This window comes from Epargyreus clarus, unplaced genomic scaffold (assembly GCF_041222505.1).
Source record: "Epargyreus clarus isolate Ecla_fem2 unplaced genomic scaffold, WU_Ecla_fem_2.2 ptg000024l, whole genome shotgun sequence".
Lineage (NCBI taxonomy): Eukaryota > Metazoa > Arthropoda > Insecta > Lepidoptera > Hesperiidae > Epargyreus > Epargyreus clarus.
The window spans coordinates 9,656,028-9,678,084 of record NW_027332231.1 but is presented as its reverse complement, the minus strand read 5'-3'; the positions used below and the strand labels follow the sequence as shown (position 1 = coordinate 9,678,084).

The 22,057-nt window shown below is 35.3% G+C and overlaps 1 protein-coding gene across 2 annotated transcripts; it reads right to left on the bottom strand.

The window, feature by feature from the left end:
• Window positions 1-1,237: 1,237 nt before the first annotated feature.
• Window positions 1,238-22,019, bottom strand: Pabp2 (poly(A) binding protein nuclear 1). Of its 2 annotated transcripts, none has more exons than XM_073086636.1 (7): window positions 21,806-22,019; window positions 21,554-21,709; window positions 20,451-20,598; window positions 19,686-19,818; window positions 19,201-19,330; window positions 4,356-4,492; window positions 1,238-3,286 (listed from the first exon to the last, which is right to left on the bottom strand). In XM_073086636.1, the coding sequence occupies exons 2-7, from the start codon at window positions 21,644-21,646 to the stop codon at window positions 3,250-3,252; spliced, it is 678 nt and encodes a 225-aa protein (XP_072942737.1). In that variant the 5' UTR covers window positions 21,647-21,709; window positions 21,806-22,019; the 3' UTR covers window positions 1,238-3,249. The 2 variants fall into 2 exon arrangements, with proteins under 2 accessions (XP_072942737.1, XP_072942738.1); XM_073086637.1 differs by having other exon boundaries at window positions 21,847-22,019.
• Between the last annotated feature and the right edge of the window lie 38 nt (window positions 22,020-22,057).

Genomic DNA, 22,057 nt, shown 5'->3' with positions numbered 1-22,057 from the left:
TTTATTAGTAACTGTAGGACAAAGGTATCACGTGATAGGATAATATAATTTTTATCTAAATAAAACAATGTCCTACAAAAAAAAGGGTAACTTTTATTAATCCTACAAGATTTGTAATTTAACTATAATATAATATAAATAAACTATAAAACTGGCGGACTGGAATAACGTACTTCGCAATTTGTAGGACAATGTGGGTAGTAAGCTGTGTAAATGTTAGACAGCTAATAAAAAAAAAATCAGCTGGTTAGTAATTATTTTTCATGACCTTGTTTATGATACATGTTGGAGAGGGGGGACGCCTTAAAAAAACCTTATATTTTGTAGGACAAATATTTTTTCACGTTATTTAGATAATTGTCTCGATAATTAATAAAAAAAAATTCGGTTAGTAATATTTTTTTTTGATTCGTCAAATCAACATATTTCATCCCTATTATTTTAGTTATAAACCACAATCGAGAACTTTCGTACGAGAATTTGTTGGGCGTCTCATTGAAACGAAGCTATTCTGGAACACTCAGCTTGATACTAATTATTTTTACATTAAGTATTAGTACTACAACTTTTAAGTGTAGGTCCGAGATGACATACCATGTAATTTGTAGGACAATGTGCATGGTAGACTATGTAAATGGTAGACAGCCAATAAAAAAAAAATCAGCTGGTTAGTAATTATTTTTCATGACCTTGTTTATGATACATGTTGGAGAGGGGGGACGCCTTAATAAAAACCTTATATTTTGTAGGACAAATATTTTTTCACGTTATTTAAATAATTATCTTGATAATTAACAAAGAAAAATTTGGTTAGTAATAAATTTTTAGAATTCGTCCGGTCAACATATTTTATCCTTGCTGCCCCATCAAGCTACCATTTACCAACATTGCTGTAAGGAAAAATGTTGGGCGTCTTGTCGAAACGAAGCTACTCACGAAAAATCAGCTTGTTATTAATAAATGATGAAAACTATACTAGGGATCCTGTACTAGATCATCTCGGAGTCTAAAAAGCTTATTACAACTAATTAACATATTACTTACTAAACTCCATGACTCAGTAACTACACCGAGACTGATAATACTATTAGTTTAAAAATTGTTTTTCTTTATTGAATCAACCGCGCTTTGTAGTATCTAATGGTTGAAAGTTGAGACACATACATTGCGGAATAAATATTTACAGTCTTAAATAGGACGAAATACTGTGCAGTGCAACAAGATTGTTTTTTTGGATATAAAATTAATGTATATGAAATGTTTAACAATTAATATCGCGAACTTCATTCCCCGTAGTGTTATATATCATAGAAATAATTATTTTTTGTATCAAGATAGTAAAATAATTTGATATTAATATGAAACGTTGATGAAATGTAAGTAGCAAGTAAAGTTTTAATTCTTTTCCTACACCACGAGGCTAGATAGATGTGTACGCGTCACAGATGTGGACGGAACTAAAATTAAGTTTGTCGACCTATTTGGTGAAAGAAAAAACATGTTTATGTTTCTATGTGTTGCAGTGTTATATATGGCTTTAAAAATAGCTACATAATACATATTCATACGAATTCGGTACACATTTTATATTCTAAGTTACATAATATAGAAATGCTTATGGTTACATTTTTTTTAATTTCTTATACAAAAATGCAAACCAATCATTTACTTTATCATTTGTATTATATTATTGCTAGCCTAGTACATAAAAATTGATAACGGTGATTTGTATCACACACATATGACAACACAAAACCTTGAATTATTTTTTTGTATTACAGTTTTATATCTTATTCTGCACATTGACAAACAAAACACAAAAATGTGTAACAGAATGTTATATTATATTTAAGTCAATACTGCTCAAAATTGCATCATTTAATGTTGTGTATAATAAAATTAGGGTTATTTAAATTAATTAAAATATATTATGTTGGTTAACAAATTATCGATAATCCACACCTGGGCGCAAATAGCTTGTTGGCCTTATGTGCAAACTGTGGGATAGTAAATTCACAATAATTGAATAAATAAAACTTAACTGGCTCTAACCTTTGATCATCATTTGCGCCAACCGTCAAGCAGTCAGCTCCTGCCATCCTTCGAATTACCAACTGGCGACATTGGAACTGAGTAAAGAAATTATAAACAACTTTCTGAGGAAGAAACATAACAAGTTTTACAGATTACTAACACTGTTCTTTAAAATAGCAATGTTAAGTATCAGCGAAATACAGACACCAATACACATTGCCTAGATATCGATATCGTAACAGAATTGTATTTACAATGTTTTCCTATAATGGTCATGGTTTATGTTCAAGCAGAATATAATTCCAAAAATCATTTGTATACGTAACAAACGGTCATACAACAAACACCTTTAGAAACAAAATATACTAGTCTGAGAAAATGTTTTACTTTTTAAATGGTTATAATTATAATTACATACTATGAATAAACTATAGTGAATTAACTAGTTTATTTTCAAATGCAGAAGTGTTTGTCATGTTGGTTTGATTTATTTTATAAATAAAAAAACTTTTTCTCATAGGCATCTTCAATGTAATTTTTTTTTTTCAAAGGTGTGAAATTATGAGTGTATTAAGTCTTATATAATTATATATCTGGAGTCTAGCAATTCTAATACATAGTCGCAACTTATTTTACCGTCATAAATACCCTCTTAATTCTTAAATTTAAATTCCAAAACCTCCCTAACGATACATTAAAAGTACCAAAATTACAATATTGAAGTTTTTATTTCGATTCACTACAACTGCCTATCATACAATGATTTAGTTAGTCATATCAATATTGCAAGTTGTATTATCACATATAAAAGGTCTTTAACCGAATCCCATTTTAACTAATGCAAGTTATCAAATCCCTCAGCTGTATTCTCCTACAGACAACTTTTCTTACATTTCCTTTTTAATCATACGGACGACTTTCTACGCATTAAAAAAATCAATAACACTGCTCGGTGTGGTGCTACAACTCTATTAAAATCGATCTTATAAAATAAGTTGAATTCATTGCTTATTAATGATTCATATAATAACACGTCGCTCCTCGTCGAGTCGAGGCTCCTTATATTCGTTTAACAAGTTACAGGTAATGTGTAGTTCATTGCAGTGGCGAGGCAGCAGGTCGCCAGTAGCCACCGCACTACATGTTATTTAACCGCACACACTCGCACTAAACTATGCGCGCCGCGGCCGGGGCGGAGTCGCCCCACTACCACACTCAGTACGGAGAGTAGTACGGTCCGCGTCTGAACCCTCTGTGAACAAATTATCACATTCAGTCACTCCAGTGCAGCAGACATTTATACTAACATTTATGATTTACGCCAAACTTTACGACCGCTCTTGAAATCGGCGGATTGGCCATGCTGCAGTCGTGCACCCGTCGATACCCTCATGCGTTATATGCTGCGGCAATCGACCGGCCATAAAGTTTGGTGATACCTATGCTTTTAAAACTATAGTCTACTTGGGGTTGCAGTACATTCCACATTAATCACGATATTGCATAACGCGAGAGCCCACTAGTCTACCAATTAAGAAGTAACACCACAATTTACACTGAGCCATGCCATACTACCACTTAAAGCATTATACTATATTTCTATAAAGTGCATTGCAAATATAACGAATATCTCCTATGTTGCCCGAATTATCAATAGAAGTATATTGAAAGACAAAATAAAAATCAATGAAGGCCCGACGGGAGAAGGATTCTGTAGATTGGTGGAAGAGGGATGGAAACGAAAAATAAAATAAAGAAGAAAAACAAATACATAATTTAATCGGTTATAAATACTATAGTAATCGAGACTACTCTTACAGTATTTCATTTAATAGTAATAGACACATCTAGCCGAAGATAAATTGCGTGTAACGTGCCAAATAATCCAGTCAATTTTTTGTGTAAAAAATGCGAGTATATCGTATGATGTCAACTACCAATTTTTGCCTCCAGCGGCGCCAATAGTACATATGTTATCTTATAGAAAAGATATATTGTGACTCTTCAAAATTCATCAAAATTTAAACTGCGCGTCCATTTGATCCGTAAACAAAAAATGTTACTTATAACATTAACAATGCGTACATATTTACGATCATAATTGATGTAGTCGTACCGACACGCATCCTTGGACTTACACGGGAGAAAAAAATTCAAGTGCCCCATCGCAAAAGCTGTCCCATAGACGTCGTAAAAAAAATGACATATGCATTAACGGCGCCCGCATTCCACATGACGATACTAACGCTCGCGTTCGAATCTAACCACGCACAATGAATCAACGGCGAGAGGGGCCAGCACGGTGCGCAAACGGTCAGTACCTGCCGCGGCGCACGGGCCGGTAGCCGGAGTAGTACGGCGAGAAACTGCCGCGGAACGAGCGCCCGCGGCCGCGCATCGCCCGCGGCGGCCGGTTCGTCGACGACAGGCCCGGCTTGTTCGTGCGTTTTGGCATCACCTGCAAATGTACGAATTTATATGATAAAACTAGGTATCGCGTGGGTGCGCGAGCTGCAAGCAGCTCGCGGGGAAGTGTCTTGTTTAGTTTTGCGTGCAAGATTTTTTACATTTTTTTGTTTCTATATTGAAAATTTATTGAAAATTTGTTAATTTTTGGGGCCGTTTGTAAAGGATACGAGTTAATATTTGCAAAATACCAAGAATTTGGGTCCTGATTTTTTTGTCTAAAAGCCATACATTTTAAAAACATAATGACACAATAGCTTGAAATATTACATACAAAAATACTTATTTATAAAACTTGTTATTTTATGCATGGCAATACTAAAATATTTTTTTACCAAAATGTGTAGTCTATTAGTACATACGCGTCATACATTATAAGGCGTTCAAAAATATACAGCAACTTGAAATATTACATAAAATAGTGCATATCGACCCAGGAATGCGTTATTGCTGTTACGCCAAAAAGTCTGGAAATACGTTATATACATATTTGGAAACAGATTTTTTTCTGTGTTGAATGATCTAACACTCGTGTAGCTCCAAGAGCATTTTAAATTCATTTACAGCGTAGAAAATTTCAATGAAATGTTTTTTTTCGACCTTAAATTGCAGTAACCCTGTAAAAGTCCTTCGTTTTATTGTACTGCGCCTGTTACACTAATTTCACTATCAAAACATTTAAACACAACACGGGTTACAGCGTTTTCGCGGTCTGAGAATTTTAGTCCCAGCTCAGTTACAGTATTTACGCGGTATGAGATTTAAAGGCGAATTATATGGTATAAGAAATACAAATATGTCATATTTAAATCCTTAATTATGTAAAATAAATCACTAAACTTTTAATCTTGTAATGGATACACACATATAAATATGGACATAAAAACTAAACCTAATCACTTGTAATGGACACAAAAACATATCTTACAACATTTTAAAGGCATCCATTATTTAAGTTTCACAATATTTACGATATTTTTAAATGTTACTACGTGTGCTCGCGCCCTTTTGACGGAGGCGACGAAAATGTTCCATTTGCCGAGCGGTAGGCGAAGTGGCAGGACGTGTAAGGTGTTCATTAAAGTACATTGAATTATTAAAAATAAGAAGCATTTTAGGTATAAATTGAATATTATAATTACAGTCTTTGTTCAGTAAAAAAATGTAAAAATTTAAGCTATTAATGGCAAAAAGTGTAGGTATATTTAAAATTATTGCTTCTACCCATTTTTTTAACGCGGAGAAATCCAGAAGAGCATCAATGAGGATTCATGCATATCAGATCAGAAGATCGGGGGAACAGTGGTATGTCAGACTCTTACCAACTAAAACTCCGCGGCGTTCCTCTGGACGTTCAGAGACGGTTCACGAGAAAGCACGGCACGGACCCGGCAACCAGACACTTCCATCCATAGCGCGAACCACCAGCACTACCTCTAGCGTGTGCTGGGCCATCTCTTCGAGGTAATCGTCACAGTGATGGCATCTGGCCGTCGACACCCGCCCGATCCAGCACAAATAATTCCAGAAACAACCATATACCTAGAGTACGTGTGTCCGAAGGAAAGACAGGACGCCCTTGCGCTTACATAACCACTTCTCAATAACGCACGAATTGCCTCAATAGTCCTCAGGACGGCTCTAGGATGCACCAACCTTGAGTTCTACGTCTCGGTAACCCATTGGCGCAGCTCAGCTCTGTGTCTCTCCAGTTCCTGTCGCACGGGCGGGCGGCTCCAGGATTGGTGTGTTTCCTCGCGCCAATAACGTAGCGACGAAAAGGTCATCGCTCCCAAATCCCAGAGCAAACTTCCCGCCAAGACGTAGGCTGCCTCACATGAGATAAGGCAGAAAATCTACCCAAGGTCGCCGCCGACCTCAGGCGCTGAGGGGTCCATCCAAAGCTGGTTCCGACATTTCACCGGCTATTCAGGATGAATCCCAGATACGTTCGCAACGGCCTCACATCGATACGAACTCCGGAGACGACGATTTAAGCATCCTGGGGCGGCGCCTTCCGAGGGCCATGAAGCATCGCCATGATTGCCATGAAGCACAGTTTCGGATTTTTCAAGATTTTTAAACACAACCGCCGTTCGCGGCCCACTATGAATACCGTGTAAGCGGTGACGCGCGGGAAAGCATCCCTATGGTTTCCGCTACAGACAGTCATCAGGGTGTCGTCTACATAACGAACTATGCTGACACCCGGAAGGGGAGTTCCTCGCAGCACTCAGTTTTAGTCGATATTCCACAAGAGAGGACCCAGCATCAAACCTTGTGGAACTCCGCACCATATTTCCCGCCGACACCACCGGTCTTGGCCAGGGTATTCCACCATACGCCTATCCCCTATAGTCCCCGACAATCTTCTCCGGGAGAACCTCCGTGGTAATGGGACGCCATCCTCTTGCAATTCCAGGGGCGGGTGTCAAACACGTTGGCCATATCAAGTGATACAGCCAACATTACCTCACCCCGGGTAACTGTATTCTTCGCCAGGGACTTCGCCTACTGTACCACGTCTGCGGTGGATTTCCCTCTGCGAAATCTCAACTGGTTGTCAGACAGATCCAGACCGACATCTTCGAGGTGCCCGTCCTCGTCAAGCAACACGACGGAACGGTACGCGGATGGGGTTGCGCTGGACGCCCTGCTTTCCAGGAGGACCAGACGATCTGTCTTCCACTGTTGTAGTATTCTGGACTGATACCCATCTATAAATCAAGGTTTAATGTGACTGTTGTGAACGCCTTTGTCCAGTGGACGTCTAGACTAAGGTATAGAGATTTTTTTGTGAGCTTTGATATATAGGTGTATCTAGAGGTTGTTAGCATGATCGGCTATTGAAACCACGTAACATACGCCAACGGTTGGTCAATGCTATCGTACCGAACTTTCGGGCTTTGCTCTTCGCGAAAGGTCATGCAACATACCGGTTGACCCAGATACTCACCGGACATTGCCGTTTTGGTGAGTATTTAAAAAGGATAGAGGGAGATGACGGCATAGCACACGCTGCAGTACTGCCCAGCGTGGGAATCTCAGCGGCGGTTCCTCTTGACAAAAGTGGGACCTGTCTCCAGTACCATTATTGGAGCTATAGTTAAGCGTAGCAAAGCCTGGGACGGCATGATCACGTGCGACATTGTCATGTCCACGAAGGAAGACACCGAGCGAGCTAGCGCACAGCTTGGAGGAGGAGTCGCCGCGGGCATACATAACTCCCATCTGTCCCTGTAGTTCCGGGACCAGAATAGGGTTACGGTATCCTCTGCCTGTCTTAAGAGGCGACTAAAAGCACTTCCAGGGTTGCGGGTGGCAAAAGTGAGAACTCGAACCGCCCGGGCAACGATTCCGGGAAGGACGGCAGTACGTGTGCTCACCTGGACGGAGCCCGACAAGGCAACGCGCTAAAAAGACTTCGGTTGCGTTCTTTAGGAGATTTAAATTTCGAGAGTTAAGGTATCATTATATTCGTCTCAATGACCCGAGTGTCCTTAGATAGGTGTTAGAAAAAAAAATCACAATGGCGGATTTTTGGCGCGAAATAGTAACACATTTAAAAAATAAAGTAAACCGAACCTATCGAGCAGGGTATCAAATGAAAGGAAATTAAACGGAGATTATAAAAACATATTTGTATATATATAAAACAGCAAGGTGACTGACTGACTGACTAACTAAATGACTAATTCATTTTTCGGAAATCAACGTACAGTCGAAACCACGGACCATAGAGTTCTGAAATTTTGCACATAGGTTCTGTATGTAGCGTTAATAAGTACTGAGGAAGGCCTTTTGAAAATTCTACCCCTAAGAGGGTAAAATAGGCAGTCATGTCAGTTTTTTTTTTCAATCCTTTAATTTTGAAGCAACTACTGTAAAATTTAGTATTTGGCTTCCTGGATAGGAACAAGGACATACCCATTTATTCCCCTCTTCCTAAAAATCAACCCCGTAGAGATAAAATCGGGGTTGAAAGTTCATTTGAACAACCGTCAATTTTGAAGCAAACGCTATGAAATTTTGTATCTGGTTCGCTGGAAAAAAAAATGAAATTCTACCCCTAAACGAAGTAAAATAATGTTTGGAACTTTAAATTACTGAAGTTATATATTTTATGGAGCATAAATTGTGATTTTTTTTTCGCGAAATAGCAACACGTTTTAAAAAAGTTCTACTTCAGCCTTTTTAGTGCATTCGTATTTTTGATTTTTTAATAAAATGACATGTTTTATATTTTCTTTCATGTTCTAACCTAACCTAACCTAACAAATTCTACATACCTACTATCTTTTTCTGTACTAATGTTACAAAAGTAAAAGATTATTTTTTATCATGATTCAAATATATATAGTGATTGAAGGTGGTAGAGCATTTTGTGGTTAAACCTCATAACAGCAGTGTTAAGCGCTGCTGTGTTCTGGTTTGAAGGGTGTAGGTAAGGGAGACATACGTTTCCGAGACGTTCCAGCTTAGTCCTCAGGGGTAGAGGCGCATCTGTGACCGATTCCAGGTAGGAATATATAATCCTATCTGAGGTTGATTACAGACGTCCATAGGTAATAGCCACCCACCATCAGGTGGACTGCATGCTCGTCTGTTACTCCCATATTGTGAAGTGTAAAAAAGTGAGCGCTAAATGGCCGAATAGACCGGTGGTATCCCTGTATCATCAGGATTAAGGAGTTTAATATTGAATATATGCGCAAGCACAAATAATTTACTTTTATTATCATCATCATCATCATCAACCCCTTACTGTCCCACTGCTGGGCACGGGTCTCCTCTCAGAATGAGAAGGATTAGGCCATAGTCCACCGTGCTGGCCAAGTGCGTATTGGTAGACTTCACATACCTTTAAGATTTTTTTTTTTTATATAAATCTCTCAGGTATGCAGGTTTCCTCACGATGTTTTCCTTCACCGTTTAAGCAAGTGATAATTAATTTCTAATACGCACATAAATTTGAAAATCAGAGGTGCGTGCCTGGGATTTGAACCTCGGACCCCTCGATCGAGAGGCCGCGTTTCTTAACCACTAGGCTATCACTGCTTTTATTAAGTTACTTTTATTAAGTTGAAAATAATTGTATATTAACAGGGTTGAGTAGGTTAAATTTGTGGTCAGTACATGGATGGGTGACCGCCACGTAATGTTATTTGTCTCCTCAAACGTTATCGTGCTTTTGAATTTACGTTCAGCTGCTGTTTCCAGATGTTAACATATAAGTCTGGTAAAACCTCAAAAAATATTGTTTTAAAAATTAAAAGTTTTAATGTTATTGGATATCCACAACCACTGTTTTTCTTATATGAACTAAAGGATTTACTTTACCTATTCGACTTTCGTTATTATATCGGACCATCGAATCTATATAACCTGTAAGAATCTAGACTGTATTTTGAACTTCACGTCAAATTCAATTCTGGGAATTCTGGAATATCAAATTCTGGGAAGTAATGATAAATGACAAACTAAAGGAAAAGCGTAAATTTTAAGAATATACATATTTTTTCATATTAATTTGGCAGTTAAGTTCCCGCCATTCATTAATTTAAACATCTCGCGTATTAACAATGTTTTTGGTCTAATATTTCAAATCATTCAGAAGCGGACGTTTTGTTCTTCTAGAATTTATATTTTTATGTTTGACTTAGTTAAGGTTATTTTTAGGGCCATTGTAATAGATTTTCAACTTGCTCTGCGCGGAGTTTCGTTTAATACAAATGTAAAATTGACAATTTGGGAGAATGACTTTTTCAAGTAAAATCCTAGTGATTACTTAACAAAAAGATATAGAAAATCATATGTAACGTTGAAACGAAGTTGTAAAAAATAAAAAATAAAAATTTACGTATTTATAAATTATCTATTTTTATTTAAAATGTAAATCTTAAAATAAACTTAGTTGCCAACCTATTAGTTAGTCATACTAAGCCGTATGTCACGGTCATAACATCGAAGAATTAGTTGATTAACCAACAAATTACTTCCCAGAATTTGATCCTTATAAGCGACACTATCAGATAGTGAAATAATATAGAAATTTATTATTTTCCAAAATGAACTCGTTCGATTCTCGGCTAAGGAAGAAGATATTTTAAAAACCGAAAGATGCAGTTTTAGTTTTTATCAAAATCGGCCTCGTAACTCCTTTCAGCATTTTTCGCAAATCCTTATAGTTTCGGATTTAGCCTTGAAGGCCTATTTGAAAAATTCACCCTGTATAGGTGTATCTGGAGGTTGCTAGCATCATCGGCTATTTGGACCACGTAACATACGCCAACGGGTGGTCAATGCTATCGTACTGAACTTTCGGGTTTGGCTCTTCGCGAAAGGTCATGCAACATACCGGTTGACCCAGATACTCACCGAAAATGGCCGTTTCGGTGAGTATCTAAACAGGATAGAGGGAGATGACGGCCCTACGAGGATTCCGCATAGCACACGCTGCAGTACTGCCCAGCGTGGGAGTCTCAGCGGCGGATCCTCGTGTCAAAAGTGGGACCGGACCTGTCTCCAGCGCCATTGTTGGATAGCTCCAAAATATACCTGATGATCACCTGCGACATTTTCAAGTCCACGAAGGAAGAAGCCGAGGGAGCGCACAGCTCGGAGGAGGAGTCGCCGTGGGCGTAGATAACGCCCATCTGTTCCCGTAGTTCTGGGACCAGAATAGGGTATCCTCTGCCTGTCTTAAGGGGCGACTAAAAGGGGCTTCCGGGATTGCGGGTGGCAAAAATGAGAGAGCTGGAACCACCCGGGCAACTACTCCGGTTGCGTTCCTTTGGAGATCCCGATGTCCTCTATGCAGCGCCGAGGATAACTACCGGGGGGGTTTTAGTGCGGTAAGAATCCCACATAACCCCGTGTCGCTCCCACAGCATAGGGTATCTTTTGAAGGTTTCCCCTCTTGGCAACAAAAAAAAGGTGTATCTTGAGGGAAGTATTATAGGTACCTTTTTATGTAATATAGGAGTAGCAGACGAACATACAGTCCAGACAGTAGCCACTTACCATCAGGAGGACTGATAAAGCCTTGTACTAAAGTAAAAATATTGTTTAGAAGAAACAGACGAGGAAGATGTTGATGTATAAGAAGAGTGATACCATAAGAGACAAATTAATCAATGATGAGATGAAAGGTTTTATGAGTTGAGTTGAGGCGTTAAAAAATCAGAAAAGTTTAATTATAACGTTTAAGTGAAAATTATTTAAAATTACGTATTACGTATAATGTACGATTTTTTTCTTAAGTCATTTAAATTATATTTAAAACGTTAAAGAATTACATTTTCATTACCTGCAATAAAAAATAAAGTAAGATTTGAAAGTGTTTTAGTTTTAGACCAGATCCCTAAATACGTCTTTTTATTTTAATATTAATTTTGTTTATGCCACAATTTACAGCATTTTTTTCGCGTAAAAAAAATAAACTCATCGGATTATAGCTTTTTAAAGTAACAATGAGTTAAAAATATGATGTTTACAGCATATACGCTTCCCAAAAAAAGAGATTACATATGCATAGTGCATATTTTTTTCGTATGACAACACTGAAATATTTTTTCACACATTGGTACAGTATATACCTAAGTACCATTAAGCGCCATTAAGTACCATTAAAAGTGAAAATCATGAAAAAAAATCTGTATGCCAGTGTTGCCAGTTGATTAATACGACAATGGTCAAATGTCATTACGGCATCATGAAAATGTCCAATAGATTATGGCCCTTCTTTAGTAAATTTTATATTTTAACCCTCTTTAATAACTCATAAAAATGTAGAAGATTATTACATTTTATATCCTTTACTTGAGTACGTACGACATCCACAAAATCTGTTTCTCTGTGTCTGTTAATAAATAATTATAAATTATTACGTAAGAAGAGAATCTAACATCTTACGTCCCTTCCCACTATGTGCATGGTAGGACAACACTCCAAAAATAATAATCACGAGTAACATTCATATAGGTAACGTAAGCCACAAACAATTTAACACATACAAACAATTTAACTCAAATAAATAGAATACTCAAAAACTCAAGTCATAAATAATTTCAAACCAGTTATTGCTTTCTTAACATACCAATAAGTTAGCTAATTAAGATTGAATCATATATGTACCTTTTTAAACGACTCATAAATAAATTTCGAAATATACTTATACCTATACTTATAAACCCTGTAATCGATAACCATTACTTCTTTCCAAATAATTTAAACAATTTGTCTTGCTTTTCTTTCATATCTTATGACCCTTCTATGAACTCTGACTATGAATTCTTCTCCTCCGAAATGGTAACAAGTGATTTAAATACTTTAGTGTTGAATGCCCAGTCCATTATTATTACATTCCAAAGACCACAGGTATTCTCCATTGTTTGATCCAATATAAACATGAAAACAAAAATAAAACTTGCAATTAATTCTATTTAAAAATGTAACTAAGTAAGTACAAGCTGTAACCATACTTTTCCAATTGTTAGTAACGTAATGGATACTTAGGAATAACGCAAATAGAACAAAAATTCAATAACCTAATCCCTTTATTATTATTATACGGATAATATAATGTTAAACAATATAACATCGATAACTTTAAAAATCAATATTGCTTTCGAATATTATCAGCACAATAAGCCCTAGTACTAATATAGGACTGTTTATAATTATTCGTAATATACGTATAAATATTTAACACAAACTCCGAAACGTTAAGTGTTAAATGTATGACAAAATATTAATAATTTGAAGCATGCAAAAGTTGCCTTATAACATTAAAGTTCTTCTAAACAAATATAACATTTGCTCATAACAACGGTACTGCCATTTTATATCTCGACTGTGTAAGTAAGAACTTCTAATATGATTAATATTTTAAAATTAAATAATGATTTATAATAAAATAAGGTAAAATGAAAACATAAATATTTGACCCAATCAAATTCCTGTAAAACGGCCGGCTAGGCTACTACATGCCTATTTAATAAACTCAGATAGCAAACTTAAGACAATCTGTACCAACCAACATTTGTATCGATTCTTAATTTGTTGTATTTAAATATATCCAATAAATTAACTTACGCAGTTTTACGCAGGCGATCCCACTGGCTAAATTGTTGGGGGTGTCTCCAATGAAAGGCTTGAATCAAGCTAGTTATTTTTATTTAATTCCAAGACCTACACAAACATCGTCCTTGACATCTGCCGTTTCCCGCCATAATACCCTTTTGTTTTTTTTTTAAATCACGAGTACAGCGTTACTGCCAATTAAATATGTGGCCAGCATTATTTTTCGAGTGAAAGGTTTTAAACTAATTTTAATTTAATTTATTTTTAAAATGTTGAACTAACGCAGTAAGGTATAATAATAAATGTGACCTTACAATAAATACTAAGAAAAAATGTAAAATGGTGCCGGTCATCGTGGTGGTAGACATTAAAGTGAGAGAAGAGCCTGAAACATTGTATACAAAAATGCATATGTATGAAAAAATATTTTTTTGGTTGACAATTTTGATATATTTTTTTAAAAATGTTTTTTTTCAGACTATAAATACCTACAAACACCTCATACTTTGTAATGATATCAAAAGAATACAAGTTTGAAATATTACATACAAAAATACATGCATATGAACTTTTGTATGACAACACCACCTTTTCACCATAATATTCAAACTGTTAAAATCGACAAACACCTCATTAATTGGAATGACGTCAGAAGGAGACAGCAGCTTGAAATATTACATACAAAAATGCATATGTATTTTTTTTTATTTTTTGTATGGCAACACTGAAATATTTTTCCACAAATTTGTACAGTATATATGTACCATTAAACGCCTCATACAGAAAACATACGTCAAATGGTGCCGGTCATTAAAGGGAAACAACAGCCTCAAAGTTTACATCCAAAAATACAAATGTATGATTTTTTTTTGTATGGCAACACTTAAATATTTTTTCAAGAAAATGTGAAGTCTATTAGTACCTACAATCGCGTCATACATTATAAGGCAGTCAAAAATATACAACAGCTTGAAATATTACATACCAAAATGCATATGTATGAGAATTATTATTTTTTGTATGGGAACACTGAAATGTTCTTTTACCCAAATGTTAAAACTGTTAGTATCTACAAACGCCTCATACATTGGAATGACATCAGAAGGAAACAACCGCTTCAAATATTACATACAAAAGTGCATATGTATGAAAAAATATATTTTTTGTATGGCAACACTGAAATATTTTTCCACAAATTTTTAAAGTCTATAAGTACCATTAAACGCCTCATACAGAAAAATGACGTCAAATGATGCCGGTCATAGTGGTGGTGATCATTAAAGGGAAACAACAGACTCAAAGTTTACATCCAAAAATACAAATGTATGAAAATTATTATTTTTTGTATGGCAACACTCAAATATTTTTTTATCGAAATCTGCAGAATATTAGTACCTCTAAACCTCTTATACATTCTAATGATATCAATACAAGACAACAGCTTGAAATATTGCATATAAAAATACATACATATGAAAATTATTATTTTTTGTATGGCAACACTTAAATATTTTGTTACCAAAAGGTAAAGTCTATTAGTACCCACAATCGCGTCATACATTATAAGGTTGGCAAAAATATAGTAAAGCTCGAAATATTACATACAAAAATGCATATGTATGAAAATTATTATTTTTTGTATGGCAACACTAAAATATTTTTTTATCGAAATCTGCAGAATATTAGTACCTCTAAACCTCTCATACATTCTAATGATATCAATACAAGACAACAGCTTGAAATATTGCATATAAAATACATACATATGAAAATTATTATTTTTTATATGGCAACACTGAAATATTTTCTCACCAATTTATACAGTCTATAAGTACCATTAAACCCCTCATACAGAAAACTGACATTTAGTGATGCTGGGCATGGTGATGGTGGTCTTTAAAGGGAGACAACAGCCTGAAACACCACATACAAAAATACATATGTATAAAAATTATAATTTTTTGTATGGCAACCCTAAAATATTTTTTTATCAAAATATGTAGAATATTAGTACCTACAAACGCCTCATACATTAAAATGACATCAAAAGGAAACAACCGCTTGAAATATGACATACAAAAATGCACTTGTATGAAAATTATAATTTTTTATATGGCAGCACTGAAATATTTTTCCACCAATTTACACAGTCTATAAGTACCATTAAACGCCTCATACAGAAAACTGACGTTTAGTGATGTTGGGCATGGTGGTGGTGGTCTTTAAAGGGAGACAACAGCCCGAAACACCACATACAAAAATACAAATGTATGAAAATTATTATTTTTTGTATGGCAACACTAAAATATTTTTTAATCAAAATATGCACAATATTAGTACGTACAAACGCCTCATACATTCTAATGTTACCAATACAAGACAACAGCTTGAAATATTACATACAAAAATACATATGTATGAAAGTTAATATTTTTTGTATGGCAACACTAAAATATTTTTTTACCAAAATGTGCAGTCTATTAGTACATACAAACGCGTCATACATTATAACGTTGTCAAAAATTTACAACAGCTTGAAATGTGACATACAAAAATGCACATGTTTGAAAATTATTATTTTTTGTATGGCAACACTGAAATATTTTTTTACACGTTGGTACAGTCTATAAGTGCCATTAAGCGCCTCATACAAAAAAATGACGTCAAATGGTGGCAACAGCTTGAAATCTTCGATAATCCTGTAGAAAATGCATTTGTATGAAAACATTTTTTTTTGTATATGGCAACATTGGATTTTCGATTTTTTACATAGGGTCCATTTGAAATAAAAAATATCTCCCATACATTACTTATATGCTCTGTCTACGGTTTCCGCCCAAGTACTCAAAAAGTGAAAATCGTGAAAAAAAATTCTGTATCCCAGTGTTGCCAGTCGATTAAGACGAAAATGGTCAAATGTCATTACGGCACCCATAAAAAATAGTCCTGTGAAAAAATTTAATTAAAAATATTTCTCCTTCTACTTTTCACATTTTTGAATAAAAAGTTCCAAAAAATGTATGAAAGGTGAAAAAAAAAACTTTACCTGGCAACACTACGAGCCGAGCTCCATAACCGCTCAATACAAAGCGACTCGCTCAAATGTTGCCAACCTCAAAATATTTCACTTCGAAAAATGCATTTTTTCGTACATTTTACAAAATAGCTGATACAAGGTCCGCCATCTGGTTAAAAAAATATGACACTGCCATATGATAAAATTGAGGATACAATCCGGCCAATAAATCAAAAATATCGAAAAAATATTAATAAAACCACCGCGCTACGACCCCACAAACACACTTCGAAAAATGAAAGATTTCAAACTCAAATATCTCGGCGGCCATCTTGTTTTTCGAATTTTTTCTAATTTTATCGTAACAGTCGTCCCACAATTAGCCGAAAATGACACCAATCTCAGGTAGGCGCGCAGAATAAAAAAAAAGTTGAAAATAGCAGGAGGGCCGCCATCTTGAATTTTGTATGTTTTCCATTTTTCCTATAACCACCATAATATACCGAAAAAATATTTCATACATTATTACTACCCCCCACCAATAGTTTAGGCTGGGCTACTCGAAATGTCAAAAAAGTGAAAAAAAAAATCTAGCTCCCAGTGTTGCCAGTTAATTTGGATGAAAATGGTCAAATGTCATTACGACCCCCCTGACAAATACCCATGTAAAATATTTTCATTAAAAATGTTTCTCCTTCTACTTTTTACATTTTTGAATGGAAAGTTCCAAAAAAAGTATGAACGAAGAAAAAAAATCCTAAACCTGGCAACACTTCAAGTCACGCTCCACAACCGCCCCATACAAGGCGATTCGCTGAAATGTTGCCAACCTCAAAATATTTCACTTCAAAAAATGCGATTTTTCATACATTTTACAAATTGCCTGACGAACGATCCGCCATCTGGTTAAAAAATTAAATAAATCCAATTTGGTAAAATTGAGCATATATCCGAGAAAAAAAACGAAAAAAATAAAAAAAATATTTAAAAAAACACATCAGTGCCACCCCGCGAACACACCTCGAAAAATGAAAAATTTCAAACTCAAGTATCTCGGCGGCCATCTTGTTTTTTTAACTTTTTCTAATTTCATCGTATCAGTCGCCCTCAAGTTAGCCGGAAACGATACCGATCTTGGATAGGTGCAAAATAAAAAAAAAAGTTGCCCAATCCAGCTCGGCCGCCATCTTGAATTTTGAAAGTTTCAGATTTTTCCCATAGACACGGAGACAAATAAAAAATTCCACTCATACATCAAACCCACCCCCCACCACTCCTTCAGGTCGATGAAGTCGATTTTTCGTAAAACTGAAAAAAAATTCCTGCGGCCAGTGTTGCCAGTCGACATCGACGAAAATGGTCAAATGTCATTACGACACCCAAAAAAAATGTTCCTGTGAAAAAAGTTCATCAAAAATATTTCTCCTTCTACTTTTCACATTTTTGAATGAAAAGTTTGAAAAAATGTAAGAGTGGGGAGAAAAAAACTCAAACCTGGCAACACTTCGGACCGAGCCCCATGACCGCCCCTAACAAAGCAAATCGCTCAAACGTTGCCAACCTCCGAATATTTCACTTCTAAAAATCTGTTTTTTTCATACATTTTACAAATCGCCTAACAGACGACCCGCCATCTTGTTGAAAAAAAAAAAAAATCCGATTTGGCAAAATTGAGGATATATCCGAGAAAATTTAAAAAAATGGCAACAAAATATTAAAAATCCCAAGAGATACGACCTCCCAAAAACACCTCGAAAATTGAAAAATTTCAAACTCAAATATCTCGGCGGCCATCTTGGTTTTTCATTTTTTTTCAATTTCATCGTAACACCCACCTGAATATTATTCGAAAAAGAAACAAACATCAGCATAAAGTCAATAAATAAAAAAGTTAAAAATTTTAAATCGGCCGCCATCTTGAATCTATGGCATCTCGTATTTTTCCCTTTGCCTCGGGGGGGAGAGGAGAAAACCCGCCATAGACAACAAAGTCGCTCCTAGACGGCAACATGGAGAACGGCATGTCAGTCAGTCAGTGGTAAGTTCAGGATTATATATATATAATTAGGTATAATAAAAAAAATAGGTATTTTGAAAGATTCGTTTTCCAACATCTTGATGTGAATTTTTGTTATAGTTTTGTTGTAGGTTGTTTACATGGTCATAATCATAATAAAAATAAATCATTCTATTTCGAAAAAACCTCAAAATAATATTTTTCTATGTAAGGTGTTTCAGTTATAGAGTAAAAACTCAGAAAGACATAACATGAGACACAAATAAGTCAGAGATTATGGCATCTTATGTCACAGTATAGTGGTTATCTTGTGAGCTCTAAATTATGATTTATATTTTTCTCTTATTTATCTATTTAGTGCCAAAATTCGTCAAGTTTACAAACTATGACATGTGGGCAAATGACCAAGACAAAATTATGTGATTCATTGTTTCATATTTATGTTTCCATTTGAACTTCCAATTGATTTGTCTGAAGAAGAAACACCGCATTTGACCAAAGCGCGGCGGCATCGCGCGACACATATTGGCTAAATTGAAAACACCCTTAATGTTGATTGTAAGAAACATAAAAATATACATACCTTAATTTGACGCCCTCTAAATAGTGATTCGTCCATAGCCATAGCGGTCTGTGCACTGTCTTTATCGCCAAATTCTATGTATGCAAAACCCTTGGGGTGACCATCAAACTTATTACATAAAATTGTAACCCTGAAAATTAAAGTACATTTAGTGAATATAACATCATACTTGCATTTAAATGGATTTAAGTGTTTAGTTAATTTCCTAATACAGAATTCTTAAGATGGTAGAACCCTTGGAGTTGTAAATCCTAGAGGTAATAGCAGACCTATTTCTGTCAAAAATAGGTGTACTGTGATAATAGTAGTGTTAAATGATACTGTTTTTTTGGTCAGAAGGCTGTCTTTAAGGATAGTATGTGTAACCAAGGATATACTCAAATCCTATATGTAGTTGATATAGTTTTGTGGCAGTGACCATTTACTACCCAGTAATGTGGAAGCCCATTTTCTGCTCCGATTTCATAAAAATAAAATACAATTACCTATTGATGGATCCACAACCATGGAAGTGCTGTTCTAGTTCCTCTGCAGTGGCCCCATAGTCCACATTACCAACATACACTGATCTGTTGTCAGCTTCCACTTTGTCTTCCAGTGACATATTCAATGGACTTGCTGTTGAAAATACGAAAAATATTAGAGGTAACTTCCTATAGTAGAGCAATTTTTGTACCAAAGTTTCATTGAGGTGACTAACCAATTAAATGATGCCTGTTTAAGGCGTAGTAATTATCCATTTATATAGTTTATGGTGTATTTTTGGCCCCTGATGTTTCTAATTGCAGCTCTACACCTTTGTAAGTGACTTACAAATGTTATTACTCACAAATTATGTTTAGCAGAAGTGATCTGTGTCAGTCAACAGACTCAAAACGAAAGAAATCAAAGAAATCAACTCTGCTGTTGCCAAGACATTCTTACGGATTAGCTTACGTGTAAATGAAACTAGGAATTTAAAGTCATATTCTGATTAACGTAATAAACGCTTTCTACACTCACAGCCCCACACTAGGATTCCCTGTGTCGTGGGTGCCATGGACACACACATAGACAAATACACAAGCACCCAGACCCAGAAACAGAAATCTAAATTCATCATTTAGATATCAGTCTGGCCGGGGATCGAACCCGGGACCCTTTGCGCGTCAGACCGGTATGGTGGCCGCTCCGCCACGTGGGTCGTGGGTGGTATAATATAAGTGAAGTGTTCATAAAATAGTGTAGGTAAAACTTATTCACAAACTTACTAAGTCCAGGTGGGCTGCCCATGCTCATTTGCTTGTCAACTTCAGTCTGCATCTGTTTCAGTTTCTCAGCCTCCTCTTCCATCTCCCGGACCCTGGCCTTGATGGCGGCCAGGTCGGGTACGTCCGTACCTGATGCCTCATCGCCCCCCTAGTGTCAGTGTAAGATACAATGCATTATTTTAAATGACATAAATATGGTTATGACTGATAAAATACAAAAAAAAGATTTGCATAACCTGTTATTAAAGCGATTTAGATGCAACACAATAAATATATATTGTTATTACAATAACATCACTGACTAAACCACTAATAAGAACAAATACAAGATTACAAGTTTTTATATACTTGTTTTCAACAAGTGCATACACAGAATATCATATCATATACACAATAAAAACAGTGATAAGACTTTTGCCATCATGTAAACAATTGGAAAAAATATGAAGACAACACAAATGCAAACTAAACACTTAATAAAATTTGAACTAACATATACTTTACTATAAATACAAGTGAAAGTGCACAATCAAACATTACAAGCGTTATATAGAGATCATATTTTGACTAATAGTAGAAGAAGACTATAGAACATAATATCAACTCTAGTTCTAAACATCTAGATATTACATTAGTAAAAGTTACTTACGACTAACATCTAAAAGACCCCTACAAATGTACAATGTTTGTAACAAGTTTGCAATGTGTGTTGTTACTTTAACAATAATGAACTCTGTTAGTCTAAAGTAATCCCTTTACTTTAATTGGCATCATAAATGGCATGGTGGTTTCCTAAAAATGGTGTAGATATGGAATGTACAGTTGAAATAAACTTGTTATGAGCTATACCATACAATAAACTTATGAATAGATAGGTACAATAGAAAAACTGCTTTCAAATCTTCCAACTACTTATATGCGTGAATTAACTAATATATTTCCCAAATAAACCACTGAAGTAGGCTTTCGAAACCATTGCCAAATCAATGCTACGTGGATATTAGTTTATTTTGGGAATTCTTTCAAGTATAAATATTTCACTCGCACGAACAATACGTTGTTTGAAAGTTTGAAAAACTAAGTATAATAATAACTGTACTTACACCCAGGCTATTATCGGTCATATTTATTGAACCGTTGGTCCCGTCCAAGTGATTGTTTTCAATCGAATCTAAATAATCATCATTATCTGCCATATCCACTCACTGCCGCTATCATTAATTATGTAATTTGCAAAATAAACACACCACACAGACAACCTGAAAAACGATTTAGAATTATTGTAGTTGATTGAACTGTAATCCAGTAAATATATTAAAATAACTCTGTGATTACGAAGAAGCCTTCTGACGTACCGGTAACCAATAGAATAGAAGCAACGAAGGAAACAACCTACTTTTGAAATATAACTTGCGTTATAATAAATGGACTATCTTATTTCAATAAATGAAACACAGTTTTATAAACATCATATTACTATTGTAATGATTTTGGATTAATTTTTCACAAAATATTCAAACACCAAACAAGTATTTGACAAACGGTGACATCTTTTTTTTAACAAAGACAAAAAGTACCGCTATGTTATCGCGCCAGATTCTACATAT

Bases quoted from the DNA above. Each gene is read 5' to 3' on its own strand.
- Pabp2 (XM_073086636.1), bottom strand. From the start codon at position 21,646: ATGGCAGATAATGATGATTATTTAGATTCGATTGAAAACAATCACTTG. The intron at 20,599-21,553 runs GTAAGTACAGTT...CACTGACACTAG, and splicing joins TGACCGATAATAGCCTGGGT to GGGGGCGATGAGGCATCAGG. The intron at 3,287-4,355 runs GTACTGACCGTT...ATTTGTTCACAG, and splicing joins CGGCCCGTGCGCCGCGGCAG to AGGGTTCAGACGCGGACCGT.